This window comes from Syngnathus floridae, chromosome 9 (genome assembly GCF_059516105.1).
Source record: "Syngnathus floridae isolate MCC-2025c chromosome 9, RoL_Sflo_1.0, whole genome shotgun sequence".
Taxonomy (NCBI): domain Eukaryota; kingdom Metazoa; phylum Chordata; class Actinopteri; order Syngnathiformes; family Syngnathidae; genus Syngnathus; species Syngnathus floridae.
In genome coordinates, this window is record NC_142421.1 from 4,814,683 (window position 1) to 4,826,652 (window position 11,970).

The window sequence follows — 11,970 nt, forward strand, 5'->3', positions numbered from 1 at the left end:
AGAGTATCAAAATAAAACAGAATGAAATACGCTAAAATGACATTTTAGTGCTGCCACTATATTCATTTAAAAGGCATTTATTTGGCTCAGGGATTTTGGTAAAAAAAACATATATATATATTTACATGTAAAAACATACAATGCATCATCATAACAATTCATTAAAAAAATGGTCCAGTGAGGTATTTTGAATCCCCCGCCCCACAGTTTGTGAATTAATAAGACAAAAACAGACAAGCTAATAGCACTAAACATGACATGTGAATGCAAGCTATTATGTGCCGAATAGTGAAGGTGGGAATCACATAATACGAGAGGAGAAGAGGAGGAGGGATGGGTGGGAAGGGGAAGGGAGGCAGAGACTGAGGGGGGAGGAGGCGGTCAAATCTGCGCATCTGTCGAGCCAGCGAGGAAGAGGAGACAGAGAGGGCGAGAGTAAGGAAGGCGAGCCGAGCAGGATGAGGACAGCGGCGCTGGAGATGATTCTCCCGTTGACGCCGGGATGGGAGACGCCAGAACCGCCGCTAGCCGGACCCACGGGCCATGAGGGAGGAGCCGTGCCGCGGAGGCGACATGGAGGCGCATAGCACCCGCTGAAAGAGAGAGAGAGGGAGAGACAGTCTCTTTATTTTAGCCTAGCAGCATCATCAGCACCATTCGTCCAACCGACCTGAGCGGGGAGGAGGAGGTGGAGGAGGAGGACGAGGAGGAAGAGGAAGAGAGGGAGGCAGAGATGGGCTCCCACGTTGCTCAGACCCTGCGTCAGGGCGTTTGGGCGTCTCTGACCGGGGGCTGGTACCATGACCCGGAGCAGAAGAAATTCAACAACTCCTGCCACCTCTATCTGTGGATCTTCCTGCTCATGCTTCCGTTGTCATTGCATCTGGTGAGTTTGGGCCTTTTGTTGTTTTTGCTAGCGCGAGGTGCGCACCGTACCCTTCCAACATCCTCCATTGTGTGCTTGGTGAGAAAAGCAAGGCGGCATTGTCGCAGTGTGTTGCCTCCTCGGTGCGCACGGCTACTCGGCGCATGGATGCTCCCGCGCGTGACAGCATCAACTGCTGCCTTCACTGTGCACGCATGCTCATTGTGTTTGAGCCATGTCAATACTTTTGGCATTCCCAATCTGTGGTGGTGCATGCTTGAGAGAAGAAATAAACACCTGACTGAGAGAGTCAACATGGGATTAGCCTGATATTATTTAAAAATGGTGGTTGTTGATAGTGAACATAAACAATAAAGTTATTTGTAATCTTCTAACTTTCCAATTCCTGTAATCAGCAAAGTATCAAAGTTACTTTTCGAGTAACTTTTGCAACAATTGGTGTCCGCAGGCCCTGCCTCCGACCACCATGGCCCTGAGCATCTACTGCACCTCCGTCACTATCTTCTTTGTGCTGGTCAAGACGGCCAACTACCGACTGCACGTGCTGTTTGACGAGGGCGAGGCGGTGGTCCGCAGCAGCCTCTCGGACCTCAGCAGGGCCGCCGACAAGAAGAGCAATGCTGCCTCCGACGCCTGCTTGCCCGCCAAAATCAGGTGACTCGAAGCTGATCTTTAGAAACTATTTTAGTCACTTCCTCGTGTCTATTTTTTACTCCCACTGCCTTTTTTTAAGATCAAATGTGTGTATTTGTGATCGAGTGAATAAGAACGGAGCTCAGATTCCTCCCTCTTACTTTCAAGGATTCTCAGCACAATATTAGCAATAAAAAAAAGTCAATCTAAGTCAGCGCCTCACCTTTGTCCATAAGGAAGAGCAGCACCGTCCCAGACAGTGTTGGCATGACGATGCTGGCTCAAAAGCGTCCCAGTCAGGTGATCCAGGTAACAGTCAAGCAGACGGAAACCGACGCGGGACTGATCGGGGTGGTGAGTGGCAGTCGCCCGGTGGATAGCCTTACACTTGCAAGTGAATTTCAACGCCATGTTTCTCCTCCATGCAGGAGTGTTCCAAATCAGAAGAGCCCAAGATGCAAGAAGGTGACGACCATTTTGAGGAGGGAAATTTCTCACAGATGCTTCATTATGATATCATTTCTACTTTTCTGATTTTCTTCCACAAACGCAGTGGCCTGCAATGCCCAATGCAGCACAGAAGAGAAGACAGGGGAGGCTGCCCCGCCGCAACAAAGCCCGGAACTATCCCCAGGGCAACCCCCTGATGGGAATGCTCCTCAGAAGTCCCCATCCCTAAGTGAAAGACAGAAGACACCATCTGTGGAAGTAATTGACAACATGGAGCCACCTGATGTGCAGAAAGCCAACAAGGAGAAGGAGGAAGCAAGCGGGGAAACATCTGAAGGTGTTCCTACCTGCAAAGGAAATGAAGACGACCGTGTAGAGAAGGAGAACGAGGTCCACAAGGAGCTGTCGGATGCCAACAATAACTCGCTGGAGACTGCTCGGGAGTGCCCTCACGAGTTCATCGACATGCCAGACCCAGCGTCACAGGTGCTGTGATGTCACACCTTCAATGTGTGTTGTGAGGTCAGATGGCTTACTTTGTATCTTGTGGCAGGACGAGCCAGGCGAGGAGACGTATTGCTCCGATGAAATCGAAGTGGTTCTCACCGACAGTTCCGCCCCATCGACTTCGCCTCCTCCTCATCACGCCGACGCGGTCAAGATTGTCATCACCATGAGCTGCGACCCTCGTACCGCTGCCCAGCTGGAGGAGAACGTCAAGCAGAGCCTGCTGGAGAATGCGCAGGTAAGATCGATGGCGGCGGGTTGAGCATCAGTTATTCGAATGGCGGCGCTGGAATGTGTGTCAGGTCCAAAAGGATGCTGGCGGCGAGTGTCACATCAAGATCCCCGTCATCACTTTCGACTTGCCTGAAGACGACAAGCAGGAGGAAGAAGCGCAAGAGGAAAATGAAGCGGACTCATTAAAGGAAGAGCCCACCCCGGGACGGATGGCGAGCCGAAGCGAAGAGTTCTACTCGTGCGGGGACATCGTGCATCCTGGTGGCGAGCAGGACCCGCCAAGCCCGCCGCACACCAACGACACCACCTCGTCCGGTGTGGACGTCCATTCCCACTTTCATCCTGATGACACAGACCCTCCCGTTTCCAGCGCGGACCCTCAAGGTTTCCTGCGTCTTCCGCCTGCGTTGGGCCGACTCGGTCCTGGCGGACGGATACACTTACGCGGGCTGAGCATGGACAGCGGGAAAGATGCTGTGCTGCTTTCCGACCGCTCCCAAAACACAGTATGTCAAGTCACCTCGGTGTCTCTTCTTCTTGCTCTAACTTCTTTTGTCTCAGAACCAGACCACCATGACCACCTCCAAATCCGACCTGGAGGCAAAAGAGGGCCAGATTCCGAACGAATCCAACTTCTTGGAGTTCGTCTCCCTGTTGGAGTCGCTCAGTGCCCGAGCGAGCGCCAAGGAAGAAGAAGATCGGGACCCCCGGCAGCAAGTGGGAACCTCTGTGGAGACAGAAAATCAACACGCGGGTTTGTTATTGTATCTTATCTGTCTTGAGCCCTTCATGGATTTTTCTAACCAACACAATGCACCGCAGAGAATGTCAACGCATCTTCCGGAGCAGATGATCCCAAAGAAACCAAAACGCATAGCAAAGCGGAGCGACCCATCCCTCCCACCAGTCTGGCTCCTGACAAGTCTGTTCTGCCCATACACATTCCCATCGTCTCACCAGACAGGTACCAACAAATACCTTTTATACACGAGGGCAACACCAATTTGGATTTTTTTTGATGGGCAGGATTAAATTTCAGTAGCTGATTAATCAGCAAGTTGATTCAAGAAATAAAGAACGCCTTTGAGCATCACAAACTTGCATCTCCAGTCCGCAGACGGAAAAAGATCCCGACTATGACTCACTGCCTTCCCAAACGTCCCAGTCAGAAAGCTCCATGCTGCAGGTCATCTGTCGGCCGGAGGCGACGAACAAAGAGGACGCGTATACCTTCCACACTGTGCACCGTGAGCCATCTCAGATTTAAAGATTTTTTTCTTTTTTTAAATTCTAAGTCATGCGTTTGTTTACCCAGGAGACAGGCCACGAAAACTGTACGCGGAGCGAGCCCTCAACTTGCCGCTGGGAGCCGAGCTGATCACTGGCAACATGTGGTATGAAGACAATTTTTTATGTTTGGCATCTACGCAATAATGCCAAAACTGTCGCGTGTGTGTGTGTTCAGTGACCTGCTGTCCACTTCGTCCAACTCGGAGTGCCAGGACAGTATGGCGGGGGGGCACGCTGACTGTCCTTTCCAACGACGGATCATTCCTTCGCACCGACTTCGTCCCCGAAGGACGCACCCTGAGATCTTCCAGGTGGGCATAAAAAAAAAAAAAGTTAAAACCAGTATAAAATGCCATTTTGTTCATTCAACTATGCAACATCTTGCTCAGGAGGAAGACTCTTTAGATGATTCCTCAGAGACCACCACGGAGGAGAAGCCCACCAGGAAAATTTACTACAAGCTCAAGTTGTTTCCAGGAAAGTGGGTGGATATTTTATACGACCGACTCACCTTGCTGGCTCTTCTGGACAGGTAAGTGGTGCTCATGGGAAAATCCCAATCTAAAACTATACCTAGCTGGTAACTTCATAATCTGAAGGGTTTCGGTCTGCGTAGGAACCAAGATGTTCTGGAGAACCTGGTGGCGGTTTTCATGGCTTTCCTGGTTTCCTTCCTGGGCTTTGTGCTGCTCAACGACGGCTGCTTTAAAGACTTCTGGGTCTTCCAGTTTTGTCTGGTCATTGCTAGCTGCCAGTACTCCTTACTGAAGGTAAACAAAGCAGAACACCAAACAGAATTTGTACTCAAGTTGTTTTTTTCTTGCTTTGCAGAGTGTTCAACCAGATGCGGCTTCACCAACACACGTGAGCATTTATCTTGGGAATCATTTCTTGGATTATCGACGTAGTATTTGCATGTACTTTTGAACAGGGTCACAACCAGCTGGTGGCCTACAGCCGCGCGGCCTACTTCTGCATCTTCTGCTCGCTCATCTGGACGCTGGAGCAGCTCCTGCGGAGGAAGGACCTCCCCGTGTCTACATTGTACGGCGTCACCATCGTGTGCCGTGACGCACTGCGCTTTGCGAGGAATCTGCTCGTGGGTACGGGCGGAGCTGGACGTGCGCTTGAGCCTCAAGCCATTTATCTTCTGATGGAAACGTTTTTTTGATGGCTTTTGATATCAGGTTTTACTCACTGCTTCCCCATCACATTCCTGCTGGGCCTTTTTCCGCAAGTCAACACCTTCACCATCTACCTGCTGGAGCAGATTGACATTCACTTTTTCGGCGGAACAGGTCAGCCGAGACAAATTCTATTCATTCGTGTCCCGTTTTGGAGGGCTGCTATCGTGCATGATTTAGATTTGTGTTTCGACGGTGCCGAAATGGTTCTTTTGTTGACATTCCAGCGGCTACGAGTCTGATCTCAGCGGTATATGGTATCCTCCGCAGTCTGGCTGCTCTGTCTCTGCTCTACGGTTTCTGCTTCGGAGCTCTTAAGGTAGATGCGGACAATGTGCCAAAAGCACCAGGGGGGGCTTTAAAACGTTTCGTGTTTGTCGTAGGAGCCGTGGGACGAGCAGCACACTCCGGCCTTGTTCTCCGGTTTCTGCGGCCTTCTGGTGGTCTTTTCTTACCATCTCAGTCGGCAGAGCAGCGACCCTTCCGTTATGATGTGAGTCTTTTTTTGTCATTTAATTAATAAAAAAATATTCAACACTCACTTTTTTAATTTCAGCTCGCTGATCAAGTCGAAAGTCATGCCCACGTTGGCAGAGGGCGAGGAAGACGAAGGCCAAGACGCCGACATCGAAGACCCTCTGCCCAAGAAGCTTCAGAATTCGATGGTGAGCAGCAACACTTGATTTGATATGGCTAAGTATTGTCTATCAACATCTGAATCATAAATGAGATTAATAATCACACAGAAGGAGATTCTTCTGTCAGATGTGATCGTGTGCTCGCTGGCCTACATCCTGACCTTCGCCATCACCGCCAGCACCGTCTTCCTGTCGCTCAAGGTGAGACGAGCTAAGCGCTAGGCGGCCTCCGCTAATACATATTAAGTCTTTTTTTTTTGTTTCAGCCCTTCGTGACCATCGTGCTGTACGCGCTGGCGGGGACGGTGGGCTTGGTGACGCATTACGTGATCCCCCAGCTGAGGAAGCATCACCCCTGGCTGTGGATCTCACACCCGCTGCTCAAGACCAAAGAGTACCACCAGTTTGAGCCCAGAGGTCAGACAATTCATTTCAAATTAAAAACTTCCAAATGCTTATTTATCTATATTTATAAAAAAACCGAATGTTTTTGTTGAATTAAAATCATAAAATGTCATTTGATTTTTAAATTTGATTTTCTTTTATTACTTATTAACATTCTCTCTTCCTTTTTACTTTAATAAATCAATAGAATATTATATTTATTACTTAAAATTAAAAACAATTTCTCAAATTAAAGTTTCTTAGCTCATCGCATAATATTTTCTTTTTTACTCTAAATTCTTAGCTGTAGTCATTCCATCATATTTTTGTGGTGTGTGCGTGAAAGAGGACGCAGTGCTAATGTGGTTCGAGCGTCTGTACGTGTGCCTGCTGTGCCTGGAGAAGTACGTGGTGTACCCCGCCATCATCCTGAGCGCGCTCACCAACGACGGCTTTGCCCTGAGCCACCGCAAGAGGCTGGGCATCCAGTAAGACGTGCCTTACCTTCCCCCGCCAGCGGGGGCGCTTCCGTGATGCATTTTCTTTTTCTCTCATCCTGCTGCAGCTGCGACGTTCTTCTGACCATCGTGGCCGGGATGAAGCTCCTGCGCTCGTCCTTCTGCGACCCCAGCTTCCAGTTCGTCACCTTGCTCTTCACGCTGCTCTTCTTCCACTTTGACTGCCCGCGGGCCTCCGAGAGCTTCCTGCTTGACTTTTTCCTCATGTCTATCCTCTTCCACAAGGTGAGCGCTCACACCTGGAAGCACAAATAAAACCAAATAAAATCATTTGAAACAATCATTAATATGTGACTGTTTCAGTTTGCTTGTCAGCTGTACCTAATGCAGTGTCTTGTTTTGATTCCAGATGCGTGAGCTGCTGCTGAAGCTTCACTTCATCATGGTCTACATCGCCCCCTGGCAGATCGCCTGGGGCAGCGCGTTCCACGCCTTCGCCCAACCCTTCGCCGTGCCTCGTATCCTTATTCTATATATGCGCTAGCTCACCGCGAGATCCAAAAGTTGGTTCTTGACTGCCGTGCGATCAGACTCGGCCATGTTGCTTCTGCAGACGCTTATCACCACCGTCTTCTACACCCCGCTGGCCCCTTTCCTGGGCAGCGCCATCTTCATCTCTTCATATCCACGACCCATCAAGTTCTGGGAGAGAAACTATAAGTAAGGCAAATGCGAAAGACAGAATTACCAGCTCAGTGGCCTAAGAGGAGAGTGCCCGCCCTGAGAATGGGAGGTCGGGGGTTCAAACCCCGGCCGGGTCATACCGGAGACTTTAAAAATGGTACCCATTTCTTCCCTGCTTGGCACTCAGTGTAAGGGGTTGAATGGGGCCTCCGATCACCAAAGGACTTTTTTTTTTTTTTTATTATATATAAAATATATAAAATATCTTAAAGCTGCAACCGTTTGGGCGGTGTGACAACACCAATGATATTTTTATTCAATATTTGGCAATGGAAAAATAAATGTACCTTTACAGTTATGTCACCTGAGATGTGAGTAGTAAAAACACAAAATTGTCGCCCGCAGCACAAAGCGCATTGACAACTCCAACAGCTGCTTGGTGTCTCAAGTTGATAAAGAGACAGGTGAGTTCTCGGCAACTATTTACAATTTTGTCAAAGCGCTCCATCCAGTGGTTCTGAATTTCTCTTCTCGCCGGTTGTGCTCTTTTCCCGACCATCTTCCACCAGGCTGCGATGACAACAACCTCAACTCCATCTTCTACGAGTATTTGACGCGTTCCCTGCAGCACTCACTCTGCGGCGATCTCATGCTGGGCCGCTGGGGCAACTACAGCGCCGGGGACTGTTTCATCCTGGCCTCGGACTACCTCAACGCCCTGGTGCACCTCATCGAGATCGGCAACGGGCTGGTTACCTTCCAGCTACGAGGGCTGGAGTTCAGAGGTATGGAGTTCCTTTGCAATGTTGGGATGCCCTGAGACAGGGCCAGTGAAACAAGTGGTTATTTGTTTTTTGTAGGAACATACTGCCAGCAGCGGGAGGTGGAGGCCATCACGGAGGGCGTGGAGGAGGATGACGCCTGTTGCTGCTGCGAGCCGGGCCACCTGCCCCACATGCTGTCGTGCAACGCCGCCTTTAACCTGCGCTGGCTGGCGTGGGAGGTGACGGCCACCAAGTACCTGCTGGAGGGTTACAGCATCAGTGAGAACAACGCCGCCACAATGCTGCAGGTCTACGACCTCCGCAAGTTGCTAATCACCTACTACCTGAAGGTACTTGTCCAAACAAGAAGATTCATCTTCAGGAAATCTCCCACTCATCCATCTCTTCCTCTTCCCAGAGTGTTATTTACTACCTGCTGCACTCCCCAAAGCTGACCACCTGGCTCAAGGACGAAGCCATCCATGAGGCGCTGCAGTCCTACACCAAGTGGCACCACATCGAGCGAGACCCTCAGGTGTTTAGCGTCAAGATAGATGAGGACTACGTGCACTGCCTGCAGGGGGTGACACGGGCCAGCTTCTGCAACGTCTACCTGGAGTGGATCCAGTACTGCGCTGGCAAGATGGAGACGGTACGGAAGACCGAAAACCAAATGCTGTTTGGATTGGTTCCATTCGGATTGTGGAAGCAACTCTTTTTGTTTGTCTGTCCAGCCTGTCGACAGCGATGAAGATTCCCCTCTGGTGACTCTCTCCTACGCTCTGTCAGTCCTGGGAAGACGATCACTCGGAACAGCATCGCATAACATGTCCAACAGGTAAAATCTCTTTTGAGCCCATTAGATGAATTGATCATGGAGAAAGCTGCACCACAAGGGGGCATTAGGAGCACCAGAAGTTCCACTAGCTCTTTTTTTCGTTTTTTCCTACCCCATCAAGCTTGGAATCCTTCTTGTATGGTTTCAACACACTGTTCAAAGGCGACTTCCGCATTGCTACCAAGGATGAGTGGGTGTTCGCTGATCTTGACCTCCTGCAGAAGGTGGTGGCCCCCGCCGTCAGAATGAGCCTGAAGCTCCATCAGGTACTGAAAAACTGCCGTTACACACAATGCATTGCGACACATCCTTCAAGACAATCTTGGTTAAAACCATCCGGTCGTGTTGTAGTCAGTCAGTCTTCTGCTTCTCCTCCTCCCAGGATCACTTCACGTGTCTGGAGGAGACAGAGGAGTCGTCCATCTTGTACGAGGCCATCACCAACTACCGCAGTAGTCTGGTGATTTGCCACGAGAGCGACCCGGCCTGGCGCAAGGCGGTTCTGTCCAGTCGTGATACGCTGCTGACGCTGCGCCACATGGTGGACGATGGCACGGACGAGTACAAGATCATCATGCTCTACAAGCGGCACCTCAGCTTCAAAGTTATCAAGGTAACCATAGATTGCTTACATGGGATGTCCGTTTGTATGCTTTCTGTGTGCTCCTGCACTACTTCTGAAATTCTCTTGGCAGATCAACAAGGAGTGCGTGCGAGGCTTGTGGGCTGGCCAGCAGCAAGAATTGATCTTCTTACGGAACCGCAATCCAGAGCGTGGCAGCATCCAGAACTCTAAGCAGGCGCTGAGGAACATGGTCAACTCGTCGTGCGACCAGCCGCTCGGCTACCCCATGTATGTGTCGCCTAAAGCCGTGGAGAACCGAGAGGTTCAGGGTTTTAACGTGGGTAGTTTTGTGCCGTCAATCTAGGTATGTGTCACCGTTGACGACATCGTACGCGGGAACGCACCGTACGCTACGTACCATTGGAGGAGGGGCTTCCAGCTTGGACGCGATTCGTTCCTGGTTGTGCTCCAAATGGCTCAGGTTTGACAGAACTTCAACTCAAACAAAGAATGGGGTTACCCAAAAACCTGCCAGTCTTTAAATTCGTTTGGTACCTGTCACATATGGCGACAGAGTGCGGAAGGACAACCTGAACAGTTGCAACAGCGGCGTCAACATGGATGACGGCGACTGCGGCACCGGTAGATCCTCATCTCTGAGCCACAACCGGCCGTCGTCGGTCACCTCCAATAGCCTGAGTGGTTATCAGCAGAGAGCTCCCCGGACCACGCGAAGCCACCGGCACCACAGCTCAGGTAGAACAAAAGACAGGGGACTTAGTACAGAACCATGGTCAAACATAACTAAAGTTTCAACAGTAATTGATTCACTTCTAAGATTAACATTTAAAGTCTCTATATTTTTTTAACAGAAAAAAGTATAGCTAGTAAAACCTCGGAAGAGTTTACCTTTAATTCTTTCAGCCTTCTGGGATTTTTTTCTTTTTTGTTACAATGTGTCTTGTTGTGTTGTTGCAGCCAGGAGGGAATACCGCAGTAGGTCGGTCCAGCCTCAGACCCAGCGGCCGCCGGTCAGTAGCCAATCGGGACCCATCGTGGACTCGGCCTCCAACCACGGCTTGGTCCAGCGTCTTTCCAACAGCCAGCTGTCTTTCAACACTTCCATAGCATCCATCTTCTCCCAGGTTAACACACACACGACACCGATGACTGACGGTTAGATTTAGCTTTTTGGCCGACAAAGCGCATTTTCCTCAGGTTCCTCGTCTCTCGGGAAACGGCGGGATCGGCTCGCAGGTCCAGGCGGCACCGAATCAGCAGCGTTCCAGTCAGGTACAGGCTCGCTACACTTTGCATCAGCACTCTGTAAACACGGAACGGCGCCATTACAAATTCCAGTACATACATTTCAGCGGCACCACAACGTTGTGCATATTTCTCATCAGGTGTCGTCGTCTTCGTCCACCTTGAGTCTGCTGTTCGGCAAGCGCAGTTTCTCCAGCGGACTGGTGATCTCGGGACTGTCGGCCGCCGAGGGGGGCAACACCACCGACACGCAATCGTCGTCCAGTGTCAACATCGCCATGGGACCCTCGCACCGATCCGCCAGCAGGGCCACACAGGTACGTGCTTGGTGCCAAGATACTATGTTGAAGGGTGCTTAGGAATTTCATTTAGACAAAAGTAGTGCTCCTTTGCTAAGGTATATCTTTTTTTGCTAAGCTAAACTCATTAGCTTGGCGTTTCATTATTGTCTATTCCATACCTTTCAACAGTGGACATCGGAGCCGTACGAGAGCATCGACGAGACCGTTCCCAATGCCTCCGTTGAGCAGTCACATGACCAGAGCGTCAGCCACGGATTGGACAAGACCCCCTCGAAAGACACTCCCACGACAGCTCCTGATGCGACGGACCAAAAGCCTGCGTGAGAACGGTCACACTTACAGAGAGGACTGTATTACGTCGGTGACGAGAGCCACCGAAATGCACACGGACAGACTTACCTCCACATCACTCAGCATGTGTTCTCACTTTGTTCTCTGAATGTCATGGATACTGGTAACAAAATAAAAACTAATGTGTTTTTAACTAAAGTCTTTCTGTTTTATAATGTCTAGAGATCGCAGATTTGTAAAAAGTCTCAAATTTGGCACGGTGAGACTTGGTAATGACGGACAATTAACGGCATTCTTCTTGAACATTGTGACTTTTCTCGTTTTGACAAAAAATGTTAGTATTGCTTCAAATTTTATTTTGAATTCTCTGATTTTTGTTGTTGACTTTTTTTGTATGTCCTTGCATTGCTTTTTTTAACAACATAATTCTTAATTATTCAAAAAACACAGATTACATTTGAGTAGAAAAATGGATAGAAAAAACATTGTACAATAACTAACAATGAATGCATGGGTATAAAAATAAGAAGCTCACCTACACACCCCGTAAATAAATAAATCTAGCTAGCGTTACACAATTTTAATAATTTCCCAGT

General features: G+C 49.6%; 1 protein-coding gene and 2 long non-coding RNA genes across 6 annotated transcripts; 1 reads left to right on the forward strand and 2 right to left on the reverse strand.

Moving 5' to 3' along the window:
• The first annotated feature begins 367 nt into the window (after positions 1-367).
• Positions 368-11,672, forward strand: pcnx2 (pecanex 2). Its single transcript, XM_088384669.1, has 40 exons — positions 368-886; positions 1,335-1,540; positions 1,756-1,873; positions 1,948-1,984; positions 2,073-2,455; positions 2,523-2,714; positions 2,779-3,216; positions 3,272-3,464; positions 3,533-3,674; positions 3,821-3,957; positions 4,026-4,104; positions 4,176-4,311; positions 4,390-4,532; positions 4,617-4,770; positions 4,832-4,864; positions 4,932-5,103; positions 5,188-5,298; positions 5,412-5,503; positions 5,568-5,677; positions 5,741-5,849; positions 5,931-6,023; positions 6,089-6,239; positions 6,553-6,694; positions 6,772-6,949; positions 7,074-7,182; positions 7,255-7,384; positions 7,754-7,812; positions 7,918-8,133; positions 8,209-8,462; positions 8,531-8,764; positions 8,847-8,950; positions 9,072-9,216; positions 9,333-9,563; positions 9,646-9,803; positions 9,880-9,996; positions 10,090-10,271; positions 10,494-10,660; positions 10,734-10,808; positions 10,922-11,098; positions 11,252-11,672. The coding sequence occupies exons 1-40, from the start codon at positions 734-736 to the stop codon at positions 11,405-11,407; spliced, it is 6,216 nt and encodes a 2,071-aa protein (XP_088240795.1). The 5' UTR covers positions 368-733; the 3' UTR covers positions 11,408-11,672.
• On the reverse strand, positions 2,582-7,442 carry LOC148393051 (uncharacterized). The gene is made up of 4 exons (XR_015860250.1): positions 7,046-7,442; positions 6,711-6,963; positions 4,180-4,764; positions 2,582-3,437 (listed from the first exon to the last, which is right to left on the reverse strand). It is a non-coding gene; the product is annotated as an uncharacterized LOC148393051 (long non-coding RNA).
• Positions 7,525-11,701, reverse strand: LOC148393052 (uncharacterized). 4 transcript variants are annotated; one of them, XR_015860247.1, is made up of 5 exons: positions 10,942-11,701; positions 10,106-10,839; positions 9,934-10,007; positions 9,583-9,814; positions 7,525-9,479 (listed from the first exon to the last, which is right to left on the reverse strand). It is a non-coding gene; the product is annotated as an uncharacterized LOC148393052 (long non-coding RNA). The 4 variants fall into 4 exon arrangements; XR_015860248.1 differs by having other exon boundaries at positions 7,525-8,372; positions 8,457-9,814; XR_015860249.1 differs by having other exon boundaries at positions 7,525-8,372; positions 8,450-9,814.
• Between the last annotated feature and the right edge of the window lie 269 nt (positions 11,702-11,970).

What these genes read in the sequence shown, in the direction of transcription:
- pcnx2 (XM_088384669.1), top strand. Translation starts at nt 734, where the DNA reads ATGGGCTCCCACGTTGCTCAGACCCTGCGTCAGGGCGTTTGGGCGTCT. An exon ending in ATGCGGCTTCACCAACACAC is followed by an intron (nt 4,865 to 4,931) that starts GTGAGCATTTAT and finishes ACTTTTGAACAG; the next exon opens with GGTCACAACCAGCTGGTGGC. An exon ending in ACGAGGGCTGGAGTTCAGAG is followed by an intron (nt 8,134 to 8,208) that starts GTATGGAGTTCC and finishes TGTTTTTTGTAG; the next exon opens with GAACATACTGCCAGCAGCGG.